At 37.4% G+C, this 26,693-nt stretch overlaps 1 protein-coding gene across 2 annotated transcripts in view; it reads left to right on the forward strand.

Annotated features, from left to right (window-relative positions):
* The window catches only part of galnt18a (UDP-N-acetyl-alpha-D-galactosamine:polypeptide N-acetylgalactosaminyltransferase 18a), a 99,486-nt gene that overhangs the window by 16,572 nt on the left and 56,221 nt on the right, over positions 1 to 26,693 (forward strand). The window contains exon 1 of one of the 2 annotated variants that reach the window (XM_056251012.1): positions 6,334 to 6,850. The exons of the other annotated variant lie outside the window; for it this stretch is intronic. Coding sequence (XP_056106987.1) covers positions 6,610 to 6,850 — 241 coding nt within the window. The 5' untranslated portion in view covers positions 6,334 to 6,609. Of the gene's footprint in view, positions 1 to 6,333; positions 6,851 to 26,693 lie in introns of those variants that run through there. 2 annotated transcript variants of the gene reach the window in all.

Raw genomic sequence — 26,693 nt, forward strand, 5'->3', positions numbered from 1 at the left:
CTTCTAAAGCCACACAATAATTTTGTGTGATGAAAAGTCCTCATTGACTAACAATCTTCCTATCCGCTGCAACCAATTCAATCACAACCAGATCTGTGTTTACAAGCATTAAGCCTGAGTAGATCATAGAGGCATAGTTTCTACAATTTACTGGCTTATGTTGCTTTTGAGAAACCGTTTCATTGAACAGGTAAGACTTGAATGATTAAATGTTCATGAATCACTCACCAAGCTACAAAATACTACACCCCATCACTTGAGTAGCCTATCTGTCAAGTAATTGACTAAACAAAATGGCCAAAAATCCTAAAAGGTTCTTATCATCTCAAACTCTCTCATACACATTCACACAAACACACATTGAAACACAGAACAAATATGACATACAGGTATGCCTCTGCAACATATTATGAGGTGAGGCACTGAAAGGACCCAATAAAGTCTTCCAGCTGGCATGGAATATGATTCTAAATGGCTTCTGATTTTTTTTAATCAAGTGGCAACATGGTTTTTAAAGTGCTTGCTGAGTGTTTCTATTTAGTTTCATTTGTTGTAAAGCCTATACGCTTTTCACAGGAAGCAGTTTACCCTATAGCGTATATGAAATCGCTGGGTCATCTTTACGTAATCTCTGAACAATCTTACATCAGCTTCAATTTTGCCTTCAACAGAGTATATGATTCAACTGTTAGATAATTCATATTAACAATGGCTTTTGGAGTTAAAATAATTTTAATCAATTCTGCCGGATGTATTTGGTTGAGGGGGAAACATTTAACTGTTTGTTGCTTTCTGCATCATAATATGTAAAAGAAAAAGCATTTCACAAATGAAGGCAGAAATATCCTTTCGCTGATGATTAGTGATGCATGGTTTAAGATGAAAAGAGGCTTGAAATATCCAATTTGTGTTTATCAGATTATGTTATGATTCACTGACTCATTTTCAGTAATTGTGCCAGTGTTTTAAGAGCATAATTTTCTGTCGAATGCATTTCATCATTTTTTATTTTAGTTTCGACATTTGGCCCTCTCTTGATTAAACGCATTAGCTCTCCCGTACACTCTTTATAAAGTAAATTACCGCAGAGTGGAAGTTTTATTGAGTTCCACATTCCATAAATAATGTATCTGCTGAATGCCTTTGAACCAAATGAACTTGATGAAAAATATAAGCTATACCTGATTGAAAAATATACTGCAATAACGTTTGCCTGTAAAAAATATTCAACCTCAATCAGCAGATTTTTTATTGAAGGACACACAGTACACATCTATTCATGGTTGCGTAAAAAAAAAGGACTGGAAATCACAATTTAAAATTCAGGTTTTCAATGACCATGGGAACCCTAATCGTTTTTCCTAGAGAACGTGAAATGATATAGTACGGCCTATCACAAAGCTTGCTGTACCTCGATGACAGTGTAATCATACCGTCTGAATGGGGATGAAAGCAAGCCGGACTCTCTGTGTTTAATGGATTCTGAGAAAATAAGATTCTCTCAGGCAGGAACTTCTAACATTCCCTTATCTTAAAACTGCCAGGAACATGAATACAAACTAAGCACACAGATTTTCATATCAGAGAATAGACTTGCACAACAGAGACGGTCTCACAATTCACTATATGATACAAGTTTGCATCTGTAATAGAAGTAATGCGTTTCATAAATTAAACTGTATGTTGACATAGTCTCACTGTATTGTGCATTATTTCTGAAACACATACTGTAGCTAAAGATTATTATCAGTATGTCTTGTTCTTGATGAAATTGAGCCTGCTTTCCCACTGTTATCAGAGTATGGACAATCTTTCAATGTTAAATAAGCTCAGCCGCTTTTGAATTGATCTGACCGCCGCTTAATTCACTAAAAATCTCTCCGCAGGACAGTATGACCCGACATTAGAATTCTCAATTGATTTTGCAAGGTGAAGTCCACATTTGCAATCCCAAACCCTTCCACTATCTAAAATGACATCTAATATGGTGTTGGAGAAGCTAAAACTGTATCTTGCCAGGCTAATCATTATTTAAAGCTGTTAAACTATAGTCATGCTACACTATGAAAAAGTAAGGCAAGGCAAGTTTATTTTTATAGCACATTTCATACACAATGGTTATTCAAAGTGCTTTACATAGAAAAGGAATTAAAATAATCATAGTATAATTACAACAGATGCGTAAAAAATAAACATATCATGCATAACAACTATTTAACTAAAGGCTAAAATACTATTCCTGCCTAACTGAATCAGTAAAATCAGGGAGTCAGGAATTTAATAAAACAAATTTTTAAATCTGAAAATCACGTATTGAATTTACATTTGAATTTGAACTTACTTTGCGACCGTTAAAAAAGTTTTATATAGTATGATATTCTATGAATGTAATCCGGATGTACTACATCCTCCATGTTTTTTCCATACACAACCTACCAGTGTCAGTTGCGTCGCAGTATGTCATCCAGTGACTTTTCGCCTACTGTTTTTCGAATACTATTCAGACAAACTACTCTGTTGGCGTACTGTTTTTAGCATACTATATAGGGAAGTATTTGATTTCGGATGCAGCCTATGTGTTGGTTTTTAAGTTCCACAGAGGTCACACCTTTAAGTTTTGGCTGGACCAATGAGAAAGGCGGGAAAGTTCCTTTGTTTAAAAAGCTGACTCATTTGCATGATTGAAGTAAGCTGGCAATTTGTGTCCATTTATACTCTGATAAATATAACAAACACACACTGGATTCTATAAGGTGATGTCAACCAAAGTGTGAGTCATTAAACGAGGAATATTTTGAAGACCACCTAGATGGGGCAACATTAACTAGTAGTTCTATCATCAGGCATGCAACACTATACAATAAAAAGTCAATATACAAACAGTAATAATATACATACTGGGGGAAATGCATGTTCATTTATTAGACAGATTTGTCAATGAATTAGTGGAGAGAATTCCATTTCTATGGGACTGCATGTCTGTTTGTTGTAGCCTGTACTTCTCTGTGCAGGCACTATCTCACAACGGAGTGTCTTTGAAGTGTATGAGGTGAGCAAAAGGCTGGTAATTCTCAGAGGGGAAACTACATCACGGAGTCTGCCTGGGTGAGGGGTTGTGAAGATTAAGTGGAACAATGGTGTGTTTGGTCGGTCCAGTCTCTGCACATATCAAATTTAAGGTAATGAAAATTCACCCTATCCATTTTCTAAATCAGGGTTATCATATTAAACTAAAACCATAAAACAATTATTATAAACATTGTAAAAAACAGAAACTAATAAAAATGACAAAAAATTCAAAATATGAATGAAACTATAATATAATCTGAATAATACTAAAACAACACTCATGTATGCAGTCATTTGATCCATTTAGATCCCATCTCTGCAAGCTCACATTCATCTGCCAATATTTTTGAGTGCAATGCCCACGTCTCAAAATCCAATCAAAAAACAATGCACAGAAGAACCAATGAACCCAGAAGTCTCCGCCCTACATTTCTTTCTCTTTTTCGATAATCGGTTACACTCGGATGTGTCACAATATGGAAGAAAAAATCTTTTGCTACTTCTGTTTCATTGTGACTTTAAAGGAACTCTGGGATTCTGGGATTTCTATCACCCTCTGTGGTTGAAACGTAAAATTGCAAGTGAACCGTTTTACACTTGAACTTGAGCTTCAGATCATCTTTTCTCCACAGATGAATTTAACAATTTGAGGTATTGTAAATAATTTATATCTAGCAAAAAAAACTACAAGAAATCCTTCATAATATCTTCAAAAAATGTTTTGATTCAAACCAATTACACCGCAGCTTCCCTCATGTCACCCTCACCTTCATGTCGTTCCAAACCCATAAAACCTTTGTTTATCTTCGGAACATAAATTAAAATATTTTTGATGAAATCCGAGAGCTTTCTGACCCCCCATAGAATGCAACGTTATTACCACTTTCAAGGCCCAGAAAGTTAGTAAAGACATCTTTCAAATAGTCCACACAGTGGTTCAACCTTAAAGTTATGAAGCGAAGAGAATACTTTTTGTAATATTTCTTTTAATAACCTCTGTCAAAATCAAGGGCCAAATGCAAAATACCATTTGTCTCAAATAGGAATAAAATAAAAAACAGCAGTAAAACAACAACTCCTAAAAACAATAGGAGGATTTCCATGATTTCCCCCCCAAAACTATAGTTAAACGTAAACCCGGCCCGTGACCGATTTCATTGATCACCACCAGTCTGTCAGCAAAAGTTCAAACTTCTGTCAAGAGTTCAGAAAAAAAATCGTGGATGGATCTGATCGTGGCAAACAGTAATGCTATATATCAGGATATGCTATCAATAACTAAGATTATGGTTATGGGGTTATTTGTTTCAGCATTTTGTAATCAATCAGTACTGTGATGACCAATTTCTTTTGAATCGGCTGAGAGACGGAGTTTGCCAACTGGTTCGAGGGGGAAAAAACATGCAGTGCATAATCCTCCACATGTTTCAACATTCACCAAGTAGGTCAACTAGTTCTCATGAAAAGCAATCAGATTAATGCACCGTCGCATGCTCTGCATCAGGACTAGGGATTCTGATTAAGGAAAGTTCACATTGCTCTTCTGGGCAAGAACCACCATTGCTATTGATATTCCAGGCAGTGTCTCCTTCCTTCTGTTACATAGCCGATAGACCCTAGACCTCTCATTTTAAATTACAGCCCAATAATATCTCACTGCAGTGGGGGCTGTGGCAGACAGAACGGAGCGTATTCTGTCTCATTGATCTTATGCATACAGTAGCTGAGTCATAGGCTCCATGCTTAAATACATTGCCACGGGAAGTCATGGCTGGATGTGTCAGTAACCAGGTGGTGCAGAGTACATTTTAAGGATGTACAGATCATTTTAGTGTAAAACAAGTGATTCAAAAGCGATTAAAGCGACTATTTCAGCAGGTGGAGCAGAATATAGTAGATAAAGACTCAAGGTCTTCACATCTCCTAGAAGACACACTGTAAGTTCTCACCCTTTTTTTTTTTTTTTTACCATGATTTCGGTAAAATCTAAAACGAACCGTGACATTTTGTCTTGAGATCAGTCAGACCTTTGGTCTAGATCCCCTAGTAAGTAATTACAGGCCTAAGTCTCTACCGAGAAATTCTCTATCCTTTAATATTTCAGTGTCCATTCATGCATCATTTCATGATCTGGTGTCTCTGTGTACATGTGGGTAAACTAAACAGGTGAAAGAGTAAGTTGGCAAGCCAAAGACAAAGATCAAAGCCAGAACCTCAGGGTAGTTTGCTTCTGATTCCATCTGTTAACGTAATGTTTCTCTGATGCTTTTTTTTCCTCGCTTGATCAGCCTGAAAGCCCTGAATAGGGAAGGCTGATGAGGAGCATCTTTGAAGGCTGTTTCGATTGCACTCTTTCATTTGAGTTACAACCTGACCGTTTAAGAGGATACCACAGAGAAGGGAATTTGGTGCCTCTTGCCTTCAAACAGAAATCCTCTAAATATGTAAAGGGCTTCATTAAAATGCCTTTAATCTTTCTAAGAAAATAATCACACAAGCACTGTCAGATATTTAAATACAGATACAGTAAATCACAAACTATTGCGCATCTATCAAGACATTGTGTCAAGATTTATTTACAACCCATCTCAACAACAGTTAAAAATAACTCCTGCTGTGGAGTAGATGGGTGAGTCAAATCAGTGATCTCAACTGATGTGTTAGGATCCAAAAATAAGTTGCAGGTCTGCAAGGATAATAGAGAAAATGCTATTAAAAAATACAAACCATTTGAAATTTACATCAAATAATTGCATGATATGATGACAAATTAATTGTATATTTTGGTGAGAAAAGTCCTCAAATAAGTATAAAAGACATTACATGATTATTGCAGATAAGGCTGGCCTATAGGCTATCGTCCACAGCAATGTGTAAACTTATAATATCAAACTGAAAGAAAATATGAATATAAATATTCACAATGAATATTGAATAGGTAAGTTAGGATTACAAAACAAAAAGATTTACCTTTTATTTTGTTTTGTTTTTAAAGAGGAGAAAACGTTTCTGTTGTTGTTCCGTATAGTTGTCAGTCAAAGGCCGTGCGTCCAATCCTTTTGGCGCTTGGAATAAGCTAGCCAAATTAGGCAAATAAAAATTAGCATATAATACATTTCAATGTTTGACCAACGACATTTTCGCTTAGTAAACAATTTGGTATTATTCCCCATTGTATGTCCAATGTAAGATCTGAGTAAAAACCAGTTCCATTACTGCTGTTGAACTTCATTGGCTGTCAACAGCAGCGCGCGCTGCTACATGGTGCGCGTGTACCCCTGGCTCATGACGCCGTCAAGCAAGCCGTGCGCGAGTTGCCGAGCTGTAAACCCGCTGTCAAACAGTGCGGACGAGCGCGAGAGACATCAGCGCCTATCCGAACAGCTGCCGCTTCCTGTCACATAAGATGTCCTGGACACGCAAAGCCGAAACGTTATACGGGAGATCATTCCGCCCGGCTGTATGAGAGCAAAACCGCCGATAAACGCGTAAAGGATTTGTGCCTGTTTCTGCGCGCGCTGCGCACGTGGGGATGTTGCGATGGCATGCACGAGGAGAACCAAAACTTTGGTGTCCACGTGCGTGATTTTAAGCGGCATGACCAATATTTTGTGTCTGCTCTACGTCGGATGGATCACCAATTATGTGTCTAATAACGGCAACGTCAAAGTTGCAGGGAGGACGCATGAGAAAAAGTTTGATGATGACAACAGAGGAGAAACCCTGAGGATTATAGAGAGACTGGACAGGCTGGAGAGTGTTGTTAACCAACACATACAAGGTAATGATGTTTGTATATGGCAGCATATGATTTATAATAATTGCATGTTCTCTCTTTACAGTAGCTTATTTAGCACAGTCGTACTTTCAGTAGACATGAAAATCAATACAGGTTTACAGACATCCCAAGTCTCCCGGAAGTTCCGGGAGTCTCCCGCATATTGCTAGCCTCTCCCTGATGCCCGCAAATTAGTTCAAATCTCCCGGAATCTAGAGCGAGATAGAACATACTGCGCCCAGAGCTTAGAAAAACTCATATTTAACGGCTCTGACTGCGCGCATAACATACACAGCGCGCGGCGCGTGCAAGGCAGAGAGGGAGAGAGCGAGAGACCTTGCGAGTGTGCCTCAGGAAAGATAGACAACCCCCCCCCCCCCCCCCCCCCGTCAACAATCCAGTCACCCCCCCCCCCCCCCCCCCCCCCCGTCAACAATCCAGTCACCCCCCCCCCCCCCCCCCCCCGTCAACAATCCAGTCACCAAGATATACCTCCCTGAAATGACTTCTTGCAGGTTGGGATGTCTGGGTTTAAAGAGGCTTTGCTGATGAGCCTCTTTTATGGCTCTGCCTCTACTTCTATACATCCACATGCATGAATCACATATTCATAGAGATGCATTGCATTGCATAATACTAGCACCTCTATCTGGACTGTATTCATCTCCTAACAGATCTCTGTATTCAGCTGGTGCAGTGTAAACTCAGGTTTATTGTAGCTAGAGAGGGGGGCATAAATTTAGCACTTGGCAAAGTCCTCACGTAAACATCAGTCCTGCGGCTGATGCCATCATGTTGCTTTGCTGGACTCAAACAGGACAGCTGGCGAGTGATGATATCCTGCAAGAGTTTGACCAGCCTCTCATCCTGGATGATTAATCATCATTAGTGTACTGTTGATGTAAATCTGATTCAGTAGTGTTATAAATTCTGGCCTTGGAAAGAAATAAGAGGGTGTTGTCTCCAAAATAAACTCACATTCATGCCTTAACAGGCTTTGTGTGAGGAATTGTATTTCTGTAATGTATTAATGCATGCATTAATCTTGTTGAGAAGCATTTGACTGGATTTATGGGATATGTTGGCCGCATGTACTATATACAGCTCCTGTGCTGAGCTCAAGGTCTTAAAGCTTGCTTCTTGCTCAGAGCAGTCACAGTGAAGCCATAAATGTCAATCAAAATATACCCTGCACACCTACACGGTAAGACACTTAAGCAATTGAGTGTATCATACTACGGTTTTGCAAGAAGATATCACATTGTGATGCCTTCCTAGCTTGACGTTAAGTATTTTATGTGAAATGTGTTTTTTGGATTTTAAAATGCTATACAGAGAAAACCATAGCCATTCATCGTCTGATTTCCTTAACCCTCATGTGGTGTTCGGGTCAATTTGACCCGGAGAAGATTTTCTTTTTCCCGAAAATACTAGTTAATGTTATCGCTTTGGACTGAAACTTAGTGACTTTGTTCCCAAACGGTATAACTAACTCTCAGTGTTTTTTTGAAAAATTTTCTTATTTTTTTGTGGGAGTATTGTTACCTTGTTACACTTGTGGTGTTCCCGGTCAAAAATGACCGGCCTATAAAAAATAGCTTATAAGTCACTCATTATACCATATTTTCACCCAATCTTGGATTCAATCTTTTTGTCAACTTGTTCTCTTCCAATTAGGACTGGTTTTATATTTCTGTTTGAATCTGATTAATCGTGGGCCTCATTTGTCTGAGAGTAGGCATCTCATTTTTTGAGTAAAAAACAAATAATTTATGAGTAAATTTGGAAATATGAAAAAAAAAAAATGAAAAAATGGCTACGGTTGATCACACTAGTCTACTCTAATGTTTCACCAGGAATTTTGTTTTGAAACTTTTGTTTTGTAAAAAATATGGCACATAGTCACACTTGTGGTGTTCCCGGTCAAAAATGACCGGCCTATAAAAAATAGCTTATAAATCATTCATTATACCATATTTTCACCCAATCTTGGATTCAATCTTTTTGTCAACTTGTTCTCTTTCAATTAGGACTGGTTTTATATTTCTGTTTGCATCTGATTAATCGTGGGCCTCATTTATCTGAGAGTGGGCATCTAATTTTTTGAGTAAAAAACAAATAATTTATGAGTAAATTTGGAAATATGAAAAAAAAATATGAAAAAAAATGGCTACTGTTAATCACACTAGTCTACTCTAATGTTTCACCAGGAATTTTGTTTTAAAACTTTTGTTTTGTAAAAAATATGGCACATAGTCACACTTGTGGTGTTCCCGGTCAAAAATGACCGGCCTATAAAAAATAGCTTATAAATCAATCATAATACCATATTTTCACCCAATCTTGGATTCAATCTTTTTGGCAACTTGTTCTCTTTCAATTAGGACTGGTTTTATATTTCTGTTTGCATCTGATTAATCGTGGGCCTCATTTATCTGAGAGTAGGCATGGTCAAAAATGGTCACAATGGCCGACCATTGAAAGTGAATGGGAGAGACTGAAAATAACAGAACAATTTAGTTTTCAGGAGCATGTTCATTATTTTCATGTACACATATGAGCATGTGTGCTTGCAAACATTGAGCCCTTGGACCTGTGCATGTATCGATACATTTATACACACGCTACCCAGACACACACACGTTAAACCACACAAACTTTTTTGAGTATTACACACATTCTTTTCCACAGAGAGAAATTTGATCCTACCCTAACCTGCATCTAATATACATTTATCCATCTGACATTACCACACACACACACACACACACACACACACACACACACACACACACACACACACACACACACACACACACACACACACACACACACACACACACACACACACACACACACACACACACACTGGCCGTGACTGCAGTGACCCGGCTTCAAAAGAATCTTTCTTTCATGGTCTTGTTTCATCACAGCTTCCAGACAAAATATTATGACATTTTGTTTTGGAACTGTGAGGTTCTCACACAGAACTAGACAATATTTACAAATATACATCATGTGATAGCACAGGCATATATAAAATGCCTCACAGCACCTTGCTTGTCATTCATTTGTGGCAGCACAATGGCAAAACAGCTCTGCACATGATGTTATTCATCCGATTTTTGACTCAGAAACTAGTGAGGAGGAGGAAATGCAGGATGCATCTTGCAGTGAAGATGTTTCTGAAGAGGAAGGCCTTCAGAAGAAAACCTGCCTTGCCTCATAGGTGGGGATGAAGGCCAGGACAAAGTTCCATCTTTTGACCAGAATGAAACGGTAACCTCAGCTGGGTCCTCATCAGTTGTTTCAAGCTCCGTAGCCGATTCAGTGGTGCCTTCCTCTTCAGAAACATCTTCACTGCAAGATGCATCCTGAATTTCCTCCTCCTCACTAGTTTCTGAGTCAAAAATCTGATCACGGCCTGTGTGTGTGTGTGTGGTAATGTCAGATGGATAAATGTATATTAGATGCAGGTTAGGGTAGGATCAAATTTCTCTCTGTGGAAAAGAATGTGTGTAATATTTAAAAAAGTTTGTGTGTTTTAACATGTGTGTGTCTGGGTAGCGTGTGTATAAATGTATCGATACATGCACAGGTCCAAGGGCTCGATGTTTGCAAGCACACATGCTCATATATGTACATGAAAATAATGAACATGCTCCTGAAAACTAAATTGTTCTGTTATTTTCAGTCTCTCCCATTCACTTTCAATGGTCGGCCATTGTGACCATTTTTGACCATGCCTACTCTCAGATGAATGAGGCCCACGATTAATCAGATGCAAACAGAAATATAAAACCAGTCCTAATTGAAAGAGAACAAGTTGCCAAAAAGATTGAATCCAAGATTGGGTGAAAATATGGTATAATGAGTGACTTGTAAGCTATTTTTTATAGGCCGGTCATTTTTGACCGGGAACACCACAAGTGTGACTATGTGCCATATTTTTTACAAAACAAAAGTTTCAAAACAAAATTCCTGGTGAAACATTAGAGTAGACAAGTGTGATCAACAGCAGCCTTTTTTTTTTTTTTTTTTTTTTTTATATTTCCAAATTTACTCATAAATTATTTTTTTTTTACTCAAAAAATGAGATGCCTACTCTCAGACAAATGAGGCCCACGATTAATCAGATGCAAACAGAAATATAAAACCAGTCCTAATTGAAAGAGAACAAGTTGCCAAAAAGATTGAATCCAAGATTGGGTGAAAATATGGTATAATGAGTGACTTATAAGCTATTTTTTATAGGCCGGTCATTTTTGACCGGGAACACCACAAGTGTGACTATGTGCCATATTTTTTACAAAACAAAAGTTTCAAAACAAAATTCCTGGTGAAACATTAGAGTAGACAAGTGTGATCAACAGCAGCCATTTTTTTCATTTTTTTTTTTTCATATTTCCAAATTTACTCATAAATTATTTGTTTTTTACTCAAAAAATGAGATGCCTACTCTCAGACAAATGAGGCCCACGATTAATCAGATGCAAACAGAAATATAAAACCAGTCCTAATTGAAAGAGAACAAGTTGACAAAAAGATTGAATCAAAGATTGGGTGAAAATATGGTATAATGAGTGACTTAAAAGCTTTTTTTTATAGGCCGGTCATTTTTGACCGGGAACACCACAAGTGTGACTATGTGCCATATTTTTTACAAAACAAAAGTTTCAAAACAAAATTCCTGGTGAAAATGTTAAGTTGACTAGTGTGATCAACAATACCAATTTTCTTCAGATTTTATTTAATATTTCCAAAATTATTCAAAAATTTAAAAAAAATTACTCAAAAAATGAAATGCCTACTCTCAAATAAATGAGGCCTATGATTATTCAGATGCAAATCAAAATATAAAACCAGTCCTAATTGAAAGAGAACATGTTGACAAAAAGATTGAATCCAAGATTGGGTGAAAATATGGTATAATGAGTGATTTATAAGGTTTTTTTTATGGCCCGGTCATTTTTGACCGGGAACACCACAGGTGTTATAGGGTTTTGAACACCACATGAGGGTTAAAAAGTGTAAACGTTCTGGCTCTTCTTTGGTCCTGTCAAAAGGTCAGAAAGCTCTCAGATTTCATCAAAAATATCATAGTTTGTGTTCCGACGATGAATGAAGGTCTTATGGGTTTGGAACGACTTTTTTTTGGTGAACTAACCCTTTAAAATCTCGGGGGCTACTTATATTTATATTTTAGTTCAAAGGGCTGACCAAAAAGTTTGGGAATCCCTTTGGGAAGTGAAATTACCGGTACACATTTCATCTTTAATGTATACAAACTCCCAATTCACATATATAAACTGCTCCTTTGTACTATAAGTCAAAGACACAGGCCTAAGTCATGGGTAATCAAGGCGCCTCAGATTTGCTTGCAGTCTCCTCCAGTTTTACGATAACTGAGTCAGTGGTTCCTGCCAGAGAGTCTTATTTCTCCAAAATTCATTAAAAGGGAAGAGTACGGTTTTCACGCCCATCTGAACTGTCTGATTACATTGTCATTGGCAGAGACTGAAAACAGACCTTCAGTTTGTGTTGGCATGAGCAACAGTGTTGATGTGCTGTCTTACTGAGAGAAAGAAATGTAGCCAATTCTTCCCTTGTAACCCAGTTTCAATTAGCAAATGTGAACTTTGGTTACTGGAAGGTCACTGTGAAAATATGTTTATTACATGGCTTTGTTTGTGACAGCCAGGAATACGTGTTTCGGTGTTGTGTTATTTGAAATGCAGAGTGTTAGGGAGAAAGTAAGAAAGCCAGTTCTAGCCTTTGTCTGTCTAATGTGTAGATGTTTGTCTAATATAAAAATTAGTTAAATTAGCAAATTAACTTTTATTCCTTAAAGTGATAGTTCACACTAAAGGAAAATTCTGCCATCATTTACTAACTGTCATGTTTCAGACCCATATAATTTAAATATGTTGAACACAAAAGAAATCCTGTGGAATCCGGTCTTTTCTTTCTATTGTGATGTACAGTATATACGAGTGCTTCTCGAATGAAAATAATAATACTTGGACTTGATTTAGTCCATCAGGAATTGATTGGATAATGATGTGCAGGGATTAATCATTAATAATAAACATTGCAATATTTTTAACTACTTTTATCTTTAGTAAATTATCTTTAAGAAAATCATTTGTCGGTCAATATACACAAGTCAAGTGCAAACCCAATGACTAGTGTCTAAAGACTGTATCTATGCCAACCATAGCTGTCAACATTTGGTTTTCAAAATCCGGGAGATTTTTTCGGCGCGGGGGGGGGGGGGGGGGGGGTTGGGGTGTTCTCTTTCACACATTTCTGTTATTATCAATGTAGCTGACTGCACAGTGAATCTTTCATAATATATACACTTTGTTTGTTATAATTAGAGGATTTGCCAGCATACAGAATTCAGCACTGAACAAAAAAGTTTTGAGCGGTGAGGGGAGTCCATCTTAAATGCTTCTGATTGGCCATTGCGTTCAAGAAATCAACACATATGTCTGTGATTGGCTACATCGCTCAACGCTGCAAACATGTTATAAATATAAACTCTGGCCTGTAAATCGTTTTTGTTGTTATTGTTGCTTTTCTGCAACAGATGAATAAAAATGTATTAGTTTTTTGTGTTTTATTCATAAATATTTCTAGTTTGCGGGAGTCCCGCGAATCGTTTTATTCTCACACACACAGAGTGAGTGCATTACCGCCCGCGCTCGCACTCGGCCATCAAATCTAGTCCCGCGCCGCACTCTATTTCGGGTTAAGCTTTCCGCGACTGCGCAACTGGGTTATAGGTTGCCAGGTTGAGATGACAAACGGGTTGAAATTGTATATGGTGTGTGGATTGTGTGAATATAATGCATTTAATACAAGATCTGGCAACTGGTCAACATCGGACAAACATATTGTTCCGATTATTCATAAAGGAGTTTGGGCCATGCAAATTACGGGAGTTTCCCGGGAGAAATAACAAACCGGGAGGGGTCCGGGAGATAGGGCTAAAAAACGGGAGAAACCCGGGAAAAACGGGAGTGTTGACAGGTATGATGCCAACTCAGTGCACTCATATTGCTATGAATGGGAGAAAACGCAATATGATGAAATAAGTCCCGCCAAAGTCCCTTTCAAGGAAAGTCTCTTCACTTGGCGACCATGTTTGCAACGCCTCTGGGCAGCTATTTCGGGCATCCAAGACCAATTTCAATGGGGGAATCCTGAAATCTCAAGAACTGCTTGCCGAACTCACAATTAAGTAACATATTTAAAATCAGCAACAAAATCTGTCATTTACTTTCCCATAAATGTTGTCTCTTATGCTTAAATTGTGTTAAAAAGGCTTATTTTTCAGGCTAAACCAACCAATGTGCATGTGCAGTCCTAAGCACGAGTCTCTATGGAAACTGTAGTTTCAGCTGCAGTGACGCAATGACTTTACTTTTATCTATTCTACTATTAGGCGGGACGTATTACGGCATATTGCAACCTGGAGTTTCTCCCATTCATAAGTATTAGAAGTGAACCATCTTTATATTGTCTTTGGTCCCGCCTTTTAAATAAAAGAGCCAATCACAAATTGGTAAAGTTATCAATGTAGTTGCCAGTAGAATTTCCTGTTCCCATAAAAACAGTCAGGGTCCTGAGGACTACACATGGGCGTTGGTTAGAAATATAGTTTTTTTTTAATGCTATTTGAGAACAACATTCATGGGACAGTTCATGATTTTATATTTGAGTTTGGTAAGCAGTTTTTGAGATTTCAGATTTCAGTATATTGATTGGAGTTGGTCTTGCATGCCCAAAATGGCTGCCAGAGCTGCCAAATATGGCCACCAAAAGAGCTGACTTGCTGTTTTTTTTAACACCCCAAACATGCCCACTAACATTGACTCAACCAATGGTGTGAATTTGGGGCAAAGCTACCAATGGGTTACCAAATTGGATGAGCGATAGCATGCAAGGAGCGTGTATGAGAAACCTGCTTGACAATTTGGCAATGCAATTTTAATTTAATTATTTTAAATGTATTACAGCTTAATTTGACACACTTTCCACAATAAAGTCCATTCCACAGATTTCCCACCCAAAATCAGTGCTTAAAATGTGAGGCCACAGTTTCCATCTGCTCATGGCCAATTAAACAAGCTTCCCTCCTCTAAGGTTAAAGCCTTCAAAATCATAGCCAAGAACTGGATCCAGTTTATGGCGAGTACAGTAGAGTCTTGTTCGATTGCTCATGGGTGATTGCTGTGCAAACAGCTGCTGAGTTTTTCTGAACATCTGAACAGCAATGCTGTATAACTTACTCATTCTTCACACAGCTCTGCACTGGAGATCAGCAGGGTGTCTGAGTGCCATAAAAATACCATCTTCATACAATTGTCTTCTCTTCTCCGTGCCTGTTCACAAGTTCATAAGTTCATGAGTCACACTTTCGAGCCGAGTGTTACCCCGCTAATTTATTTTGGACTGTCTCATTACGGTGCGCTTGCCTGACAATTAACGCTGGATGTTTTTGCATGCACACCCCGCAGGCATGTGTTGTTCTGTCGTACTGCCTCTGTTAAATACCACCTGAGATTGTTATCGTTATCAAAGGTGTTTTTGTCCACGGTTCTCTTGTGTGTAGGATAGGACACACAAGGGCTCGTTTTAACACTACGCTTCACTTGCTAATGGGAAATGAAGGAGAAATACCAAAGGGAAGGAGTGAAGTGGGAAGAGGATACTTGATAACATGGAGGTCACAAGGAGCGTTAAGACTTCGCTGTGGAAAGTTGTTTCCTCAGAATGTCTTGATTGGCTCTTTAAATGTGTTGTATTTAATTAAAGGCGAGTAATTGTTCAGACACCAATCAGATTTTGATAATTAAATGAGTTGTCTCTGTGGTGGCAAGGCGTTCTCAGTCTAGACAGTGAAAATGTATTACCAGCAGTTAATTTACTGCAGTCTTGCTGTGAAAAACATTATTTGTTTTTATGATCAGGGTACATGGTAACCACTGAAAGATTTGTTGTACACAACTGCACGCAAGATTAAAGTAGGGATGCACCTTTAAACGTTTTTTTTTTCCTGTGAATTTTACTCATGCTTTAAAATAGCTTGAAAGTAACTCTACACCCTTGCTTCATGTAGTATAAGCGAATCCATGAATATGAAAATGAACCCCGCCTCCGCTCACTCATACAGGGTCGTATACAAGTCGATTTATCAGAATGTTAAAGCGTTTTATGTATCGCTCTCTACAACGTCGGACACATAACCGTAATAATGAGCTAATGTGTTGCTAACCTGTTCGCCATCTCAGTATGCTTTCTAAAAATCAGCATCCGAAACAGAAACGTTTTGAACAATTTAGAACGTCAGTGGAGAAAGGCATATTGTTCATCATAACATCATAATTTACATCACCCACTATATTGCTAAATGTACCCAATTTTTCATATCATCAGAAAAAATATACTGGGATAACCTGGCTTCTCTTGAGACTCCCCTGCTTCACAGCAGTTAATGATATGCTAAAGCCACCGGCACATTGACGTGATTGGTTACAAAGTAGTTTGTGGCGTCAGAAACACCAGCTATTTCAAACCGCGGCGATTTCTTTCTTTTTTTTTTCACTGCAGATTTAAGGAGAAAATACTCAGCAATGGTGTTGACTTATGAATTTGCACATGGTTTGACTTAAAGCATATTAAAAACACCACATAGACATATAATTTATAAACAACATTTAAAAACTGTATTTTCACCACAGGGGGACTTAAAGTATCGAAGGCTTCCTCAGCAATTGGATGCACAGTGATATGGACAGTAACTATGGCACCGGATTTACTGTATCAGTTTGAGTCCTCATCCTTTTGGAAGTGCATGCAAAGTGAATTTGGTTTCACAGCGCACATCGACATGTTGTCAGCATGAACTAAACTCTTTCAGGCCTCAGCTACAACTCCAGTGTTTGAGGGTGACTTTAACATTAAGCCAATAATTATTTTCATGTCATGGTGGATTACATTTACATTTATTCATGTAGCAGATATTAAAATTCTAATTTGTCTGAATTGAAAAAAGGAATGCTACAAGTGAATTTAGGCATCACAACATAATAACGTACAGTATAAAAACATTTATTGATTGGCTAAAGGTTACATTTAAGAATTAAATTATTAGGGTTAATTATATTAGCTATCACTTAGATTGCAACACAGAATGCATTATTTATACTAATCTTCTTGTGCAACATGCGTTGAGCTGAAGCAGGCGTCGTCATGTTTGCTCAACAGGAAAACGTCTGTACACGAAAGGAGGCAATATCACAAGCTAAGCGTGTAAATTGCCCGTAAGTCATGTTTGGGGGGTCAAGATTATGGTTAAACATAATGCGTGGGAGGCATTTCCGTTTGATTCTGGTTTTTGTAGCTTTTGTTTGCCTGTCATGATGAGGTCAGCTCCTGATAAACACGTTTCTTCCCCTCTGTCAGTGAGCTCCGTTTAGGGTGCATCCGACTGCACTGATTTGTCAGCTTGTCTCACGTATGTCTGTCATTCGGAGAACAGCCCGTAATCAAGCTAGAGCTTCAGTAATCCTCAGAGAAACCATTCAGCTTTATTCCACCGTCCAGTCAGATGTGAGCTGAGGGAGGAGGTTGGAATGAATGACAAAGTTATTTGTCTTCATGATTGCATCTACTGAAGTCTGACAACAGATGCAGATACAAACTTACAGTGAGGTGACTTGTGATTCAATCCAGTGATCTGATCCGTTAGAAAGAATTACCTTAGTTGATTCACACGTTAGTCAGCACTTTGGCCTGTATGTTCGTTTGTCGTATGCCGTTAGCCAAGCAAACATTCGACTGGTGCTGCTCCTGAATAGTGATGCAGAAACACTCACTGAGCCAATGACCCAGGGTGAAAAACTGAATCAGCTGCCCTTGACTAACCGAGCGAGACCAAATACTGTGTGCGGTTGAGATGTCCTTGCTTGAGTGAATGACAGTTCCCTGAATATCTCGGAGAACCTGTAGCATGTTAAGTCTCCTGAGGCTTTTCTAGCTATTACTTTGCGGCAACAAATAAAATGAGACTACTCGCTACTTGCTTGGAGAAATTGCAACTTTTTTTCCTTGGTAATTTTAGCGAAATAAACCCTGATGCAAAGCTTATAACTTATAAAGCGTATTTAATGTCTATTGAGTTAATTGATTGTATTATCTATATGTATGTATATATATATATATATATATATACTGTATATTAAAGGGTGCATAAATTGATTTCAAGTGTACGCATTTATAATATTAGAAAATATTTCTATTTCAAATAAATGCTGTTCTTTTGAAATGTATATTTTTCAAAGAATTCTGAAAAAAGGTATCACAGTTTCCACAAAAATATAATATAATATTAAGCAGTACAGTGTTTTTTCAACAATGATAGTAATAAGAAATGTTTCTTTAGCAGAGAATGATTTCTGAAGGATCATGTGACAATGAAGAGGAGTAATGATGCTGAAAATTCCAATAGTATCCAGCTGCAGACCCGCAGCACCACCAGTTTCAGAACCCCAGCGGCAGAACCAGAAGTAAGGGGCGGAGCTTACGTTCTAACACCAGCGCCAGGACCGGAAGTGAGGGGCGGAGCTTACGTTCTAAACCGAGTAACGCCACCTAACGTTTTGGAGCGTAATTTGCTTAGACACGAAACGGCATTATTACACACGAAACGTCATACTTTATACTATTATAATGATACATTAAGGTATAGTACAATAAGCATTTTAAAACATTGATTTGGTGTAATATAATTCTATATAGTTATCCCTTTCATTGTATTAAGAGAGTTACTTCCTGATCATGATGGTGAAAAATAATGCTTGAAACTTATGGTCATTTTATATAAAATATACTTTATTTCACAAGAACATGTGCAGCATGCATTTTTCTTTATGTAAAATAATGTCAAAAATCTAAAAAGAGAGAGAAAATCCAGCATTGTTTTAAAAGAAACCATAAAAATGTACCGTACTTCAAATAATAGCCGAGTCCCAAATAGGCGATTGTCTCTTTACACGCCTGGTGTGGCTGCAGGTCTGGGTAAATATAAGTCCGGTCTTAAATAGAGGTCGGGTCTGTTTTTTAGTTTCAGGTTGTATTAAATCTTCTAAAACCCGTCAGATCGTCCGCTTTTTGACGGCCGCCAAAGCAAAGTTTTGTCCCGCCAAAGCCTATTTTGATCGGTGAGTGATGTAGAATAGAAGGACTGCTGCGCATGACAGGGCGCTTAACGAGCAGAGAGAGAGAGAGAACCCTGGCCGCGCGCGTGCACTCTCACGTCTTTAAACAACACGAGCGCTGTCTTGCTCTTTATTTGTCACATACCAGTTATAGTTCATACAACGAGCAGCGACTCACTGTGTAATAAAAACATACCCTAAATATTATTTAAAAGGTGCAACAATTTTAAATATTTTTAAATACTTGCAAAAATAACCATGCTTGTGTCATTGTAAATTCCGCCCCTCCCTCACTTCCGGTTCTGGTGCTGGGGTTCTGGGTATGGAGCCAGATCAGACTCATTAATAATTCACGCAAAAAATACGATTCACACATGCGTAGACAATTTCACATGCGTGAAACCTAATTCACGTACACACAAAAAAAATTCACGTGCGTGAAAAAAAAAAAAATTCACAAAAAGCAATTCACATGCGCAAAATAAAATTCTATATTCATAAAATACATTTCACAAATGCAAAACACAATTCGTAGATATACAACTGTGCACAAAAACCTTTGAATCTTTAAAATGTACGAGTGTGTCCTTGAATTTGAATGTGCAAATCGTCATTCACGTACGAATCGCCTTGGATGTGTGTGTGTGTATTTTTGAGACTTTCCTGGCAGCGCTTACTCGTAAAACAGAGCAGTCGTACTCTTCAGCCAATCAGATTTAAGCTCATCAATCGACCAATCAGTATCACATGAGGGCGGGCCTACCTGCATGTTACGTCATCAGCTTTCGACCAGTTCATGGCTGAGCAGAGGTAAGTGCAGTTACTCGTTCATTTCTGTGTTAACTGAAGTTAAAGAAGCTTGAGATCAGTTGATGCAATAGTTTATTAACTGCTGTTTAGTCCACATGTGAACATAAACATTTATTTTTAGTATTGATGGATTTTCATGTCCTGTCCACCACACATTCAACTGATGATAATGTATGTAATGACGTGCATATATAGGAGACATGTTTTGTTTTAAGCATCATATATTATGTAGTTTTATTGTTTCAGATTTCCGAGACAGATGATGTATGAAGTTGCAGACAACCAGTACTGTGATCTTACCATTCCTGTAAATCTTTGAAAACAGTCCTGTTGCAAGCCATCCATTTTGACAGTTGTTTCAACAAGAGGTTGAAAGTGATGCATTGTTACTGTATTCATTTGTCTCCTGCGGACTATATGTACACGCTCTAGGAATACAGCCCTGCTATGCATGCATTATTAAATGTTCTTGTCAGAATGAAAAGATTCAAAGACATAGTTCAATTTGATGTACACGTTTTATTAATTTTAACGTTTCCGAAATTCTTTGGGAATAAAATATATATAAAATGACTTGATCATGATTAATGTTCCTGTTACATATGAAGATCATGAACATTCAGTACAGAGAAATATACATCTCTTCCAGAGTTGTGAGATCCAGTCAGAGTCTGCTTTGCTTTTAAAGTATATAAATATAAGTGCAATACATCAAGTGAAAAGTGAACAAATGAATTGTGTTCAATCCAGTCATCAGTAGACCTCTCTGTTAGGACATATCACATTTTGTCCTGATATTTAAAATAGTAAAAACCTATAGTACGAGAGGTGCAGACAGAGGACGTGGGAAATTAAGTGATGGTATTTGAATAGAGTTTACTGAGTAATCTTAGTCGCATAATCTTAATTGCCTCTCTATGATAAGTACCTTTGTCTTATCAGCACAAAATCAGATTTGCCTATTTTACTAAGCAAAGTAAAATTAATGCTTCACAATATTGTCCTGTGAGACCTTAAGATGACAATAAAAAACCTTATTTAAAAACCTTAAGATGACAATACAGCACAAAACATAAGGAAATGCATGTTGAATATTGGTAACACTACAATATGGTACAATAACATTACTTAATGTATATTAACTAACCATGAGCAATACATTTGTTGCGGTGTTTGATAATCTTTGTTAACGTTAGTTAAAAATATAGCTGTTTATTGTTACTTTACAGTGCATTAACTAATGTTAACAAGATTTTAATTAAGTATAAGTAAATGCTGAAATTAACATTAACAAAAAATAATTAAAGGCTGTTTACGTGCAGTTCATTATTAGTTCATGTTAACTAATGAAACGTTATAGTAAAGTGTTACCAATTAAGACATAAAAACAAAAGTATAAAAGAGAATAAAGAAACAACATGGATTAAGATGTTTGTGACTGCTATCCAGATGTCACACCAAAGGTGAGTAATCCTGAAAAATGCAGGGAAACAAGTGTTAATAATAATTTAACAACATACACAAATAGCAAATAAACACTGGGTGCTCATTAAATAGGTCTATTCACCATTATAAGAACAATCTTGATGAGGCCAGTGCTGAGAGAGCTAGGGTGGGTAGGTATTGACCACAGATGATTGTTTTGCAATCATTAGCGTGATTGTAGCTGAGAGGTGTCTAAAATACAACAAAACAAGCATCATCCTTCTTCATTTTTGACACGATATGGGACATCTGATTACAACAACACTTGCTTACATCAGATAATAGTTCATAAACTATTGCTTCAACTGATCTCTAACTTCAGTTAACACCGAAATGAACGATTAACTGCACTTACCTCTGCTCAGCCATGAACTGGTCGAAAGCTGATGACGTAACATGCAGGTAGGCCCGCCCTCATGTGATACTGATTGGTCGATTGATGAGCTTAAATCTGATTGGCTGAAGAGACTGCTCTGTTTTACGAGTAAGCGCTGCCAGGAAAGTCTCAAAAATACACACACACACATCCAAGGCGATTCGTACGTGAATGACGATTTGCACATTCAAATTCAAGGACACACTCGTACATTTTAAAGATTCAAAGGTTTTTGTGCACAGTTGTATATCTACGAATTGTGTTTTGCATTTGTGAAATGTATTTTATGAATATAGAATTTTATTTTGCGCATGTGAATTGCTTTTTGTGAATATGTTTTTTTTTCACGCACGTGAATTTTTTTTGTGTGTACGTGAATTAGGTTTCACGCATGTGAAATTGTCTACGCATGTGTGAATCGTATTTTTTGCGTGAATTATTAATGAGTCTGATCTGGCTCCATACTCTGGCACTGGGGTTCTGAAACTGGTGGTGCTGCGGGTCTGCAGCTGGATATATCTCGAAAATTCAGCTTTGCATCACAGAAATAAATAACTTTTTAAAGCTGCAGTTTTTCCTCTTTGTCGCCATCTCTGTTCGAAATCTGCAATTGCAGTCATTCACAGAATATTCAACTTCACGCGAGTTGTACCTCGGCACCTCACAGCGCGGATGAATCCAATGTTTTGAGGAGAATGTGCAGCTGTCAATCACCACGCGGTGTGGATACTGCATACTGCCATTCAGAATCACCGATTCTTCTTTTTGTAAGTATGACCAACATAAGAATTTTCACCCTAAAATGTCATCTGAACAAGTAACATCCACTTTTGTTCTTCTGACCAACTAAGGGGAAAAAAGCATTGCAGTAAATTGCGCTGATTAAATCTAATAATGATAAGTTATCATATCACGTCAAACCGGGCAAATTATACTTTGTTCTCAAATTGTTAATGTTAACAACATCAGCATTGCGTGACTACATTTAAAGCCCTTCAGATATTTATCCTTGTTTTCGCATGGGCCCGGTTGCAATCTCTTTTTCCAAACTCTCAGTCCAAAGTCTTGCATTTTACAGCGGGTGAATCTCTAGTTGTCACTGGTGATTGTCGTTTGAACCTTTCTGGATCCGCCATCAAATTAATAAGTTTAATTATATCAAGTGGTGTGAGAAAAGGCTATAAATCTCCACCTCCAGCATCCTCACATCCATAGCTTATACTAGCCGAGACTCTTCTTTATGTGTACAGATGTGACGTAATGACGCAAAGACATGCTCAAATTTCCCGCGGAAATCCACCAGTACCACTGGAATTAAAAACATTATTACAAGCTTACCGCTTTGAGTCGAGCTTAGGCAAGCAGATAGTTTTGAATACTGGCTGGTTATGTACTTGCTCAATTTATTTTGGATAATTTTTAACCCAAAAAAGTTACGGACTGGAGCTTTAAAATATATCAATGTTATTTTAAATGGTAATATTTTTTTTCAATTCTTACCGTTTTCACTGTATTTATAAATAAATAGCCTTGGTGAGCATAAAACATAAAATCTATATTATTGTAGTTATGTATACATAATGAAAAGAGCAAACACTACTCAACTAAAACAATGAAAGAGCCTTTAGGTTCATCATAGAGCCGAAAACAAACCATGGCGACTGTCTGTCATAGCTGGACTTCTCATACCCTGACCCAGGATTTCATAGAGACTGGGCCGTGGCTCACCCAGCGGGCGCACCTGAGGGACTGAATTCAAATGTCTCTCTGTGACTTTATTAACCTTTGCACTGGTTAGAGAGTGCAAGAGTATATCGCCCACAGCAGGAGCTGCATCTTAAAACTCTAATCACAAATGCACCACATAGCATCCTGACAATTGTGCTCAAGTTGTGTGCATCAGGACAATAATGCTTCCTGAACAGAAGCAGAAAACAGATCAGTGGAGTTGTCTCTTGTTATCATGGTGCTAAAGCTGGAGAGCCTTTGTGTTTGCAAAAAAACCTGTATGACTGTCTTGATGCATTTGGAAAAGTTGATGTGTCATGCGGCTTGCTTGCACAAAAATAGATGTTTCTTCACATCATGTTTGTATAAGGCTATTTAACAGATACATATGTGACTCAATCAGATTTTTTATGGAAGCTTGTGTCGGAATAAAAAAAAAGTAATTGTCTTTTTTTTAGTCACAATTCAGACTTTTTCTCAGATTTGTAATTTTATAACTCACAGTTGCCAAGTTTATAACTTCAAACTCTGCAATCTCACGATTCTGACTTTCTCACAATTGCAAGTTTATACCTTGGCATTTTGACTTTATTTATCACTATTCTGAGTATATAACTCACAATGCTGAGAAAAAAGTGAGATAAAAACTTGCGATTGTGGGGAAAAAAAGTCAGAATTGTGAAATAAAAAGACGCAATTATACCTTTTTTTTAATGCTTCCAGCTTACATTTTAGAGCTGGAATCTCAAATTCATTATTTTTAACTGAACTATCAAACCACATCCTGCACTGAGTTCTTATTAAGTTTTATAACTTCATCTTTATAAATTCTTATATTGTCTCTGATTTTTGTAGGTTTTTTTATGGATCTAAATTTAAATTATGACTTCTGTTCTGCTCAACAATAGAGATGTTCCTTTGTATTAGACGCATTCCAGCTGCAAGCTTTTTTATAGAAATTGGTAGGGACAAAATAAACCATGGCAAAATTGGTGGAAATGACACGCATATGAGTTCTGGTCGGTCGTATTTGTCATGTTGTGACTGGAAAATGTATTGTAAGTCAGTACTTGGCAGACACTTTTTAAACATGTCCTCTAGGAATTATTTTTCTGTCACATTTCACTCTCTGATCTGGCATTTATGTAACATGTTTTTATTTAAATAAATAAGTAGCTCAACAGAGTGTTGACTTTTTTTAATGTGTGCAATAGGGACCTGTGCTGGGCTGTCAAGACTCACTTGTATGTATTAGGCCACCTGTTAAAGAACTGACATGAGAGTGAGGGAGAGCTTGTAATTGATGAATTATTTTAGTTACACTTTAAAAAATCAACTTGCTCCATGCTCCTAAAAATGCTCTGTCTATTAATATGGTTATCACTGTCAATCGGATTCAATCGTGCATTTAAAAAAGGTTGCCAATCCAGAAGCTTTGCAATGTGTAGTTAGCAGCATGAAAAATATTATAGGCTATACAGAAAGCGAGCAAAGATCGCTGCCATTATGATCACTGAAGCTATCAATTACAACGCAAAGTAAACAAAGCTGCACTCTTGCGGAAACTCCCCGTAATCAATGAAGCCTTGCAACGAATCTCTTATTGACATCATATTTTACTTTGTTGTAATGAAAGGATTCGTGAGCATGCGGAACTCGCGCTGAACAAAAACTCTGCCGTTCTGAGTAGAGTTGAGTAGATTCGGACTAACTTAAACACATCTGATTGGCCATTGCTGATTGGCTACAAAGCTCAACACTGCAAAAACATGTTGTAAATAGAAACCTTTGACAAATATATATTTGTATATATTTTAAGGTTATTCTGATTAATGTGCAATTTGTGTACTTGATTTAATTAAATAATTTAATCAATTTACAGTCCTATGCTAATCTTATATAATGCGGCCTTTAGGAACATGAATACACTCTTCTACAAAATGTCACAATTTATGTGGCGAAATTTGTCACATAATTGTGTTTCTCTCTGGGGTTTTTTTTTCAAGCAATCGTTGGCCTTTGAGAGCACTGTGTTTTCTGCTTTCCAAGGTCACTACAGTAATTTCATCTAGAGCATCTTATGCTTTAATTTGTTTGGCAGAAGTGACGAAGCTAGATGAGGCTGTAATCATACTTTTTTTTTTTTTCACCAGGATTGTGTTTTGCATGTAGAAATTAGAGCTGTAACGTTTGATTTATGCGGCCAAAGTCATTCATTTTGCAAGGAAATCAACAAACATTCTGTTCTAGAGGGAAAAAACACTCTTGCCTTTATGCAAAGCCTGTTAATGGTTCAGACACAGATTTGAGATTTGGAGCCCACATATAATAATGCATTATATCACCTGAGGGACATTCACTGGCATGTCTGTTTCTAATGGTGTTCTGAACTTCTGACGATTAACATGGCCATCCGGGGCCACCCATGCACTCGAATGAACATCCTGGTAACTTCTAGGTCACCTGCTAATGCAATTACTAGCACAGCCCACGGCCGGCCATGTGAACAAAAGGCCATGCAAGGCGTGCATTAACTAGCTCAGTTTCAAAGCAACCGAAAGACCCCAGTTTTCTTGGAGCATCTTTTTGTTGCTAGTCCTTAATACAAGCCAGTGAATGTTATCAGTGTGACAGGAAGTCTAATAAAATGCAGCAAAAAGAAAATGGGTTTTTGTGGCCTTTTGTAATACTGGTGTCAATGACAGAGGACTGCTAAACAAGATATCTGATTGGTTAGACTCTGACATGATTCAAGGATTGTGAGTGCAATAAAATGAATTGAACGAATTTTTAGAACAGAGCTGTTGCCAAAATTTACAAAGGTTTTATGGATGGGCACCCTCTACCCCAAGCTGAAAAAATTCTTCTTCATTTATACCAGGTTTAAATTTGATTATTGTTGTTGTTCTGGTTATTATGATTAATTTATCTAATTTAAACCTGCAAATAAACAAGATTGGTTGACAATATTATACATTTAAAAACATAATTTGATGATCATTATTATTTCAATTCAAGTTTATATGTATAGCGCTTTCTCAAAATACATAGTTTCAAAGCAGCTTTACAGAAAATTATTATCATCATCATCAAAATAAAAATTTCTGTTGTGCTCATATGATTAATAATCATTATTTTATTAATAACAACAATAATAATCACATTATTTATATTTTTATAACAGCCAGCCTTAATCACAACAAACGTTATGACTTGTTGA

The sequence above is a fragment of the Rhinichthys klamathensis genome, unplaced genomic scaffold, assembly GCF_029890125.1.
Source record: "Rhinichthys klamathensis goyatoka isolate OS25496 unplaced genomic scaffold, OSU_Roscu_1.1 h1tg000076l_1, whole genome shotgun sequence".
Classification (NCBI taxonomy): Eukaryota; Metazoa; Chordata; class Actinopteri; order Cypriniformes; family Leuciscidae; genus Rhinichthys; species Rhinichthys klamathensis.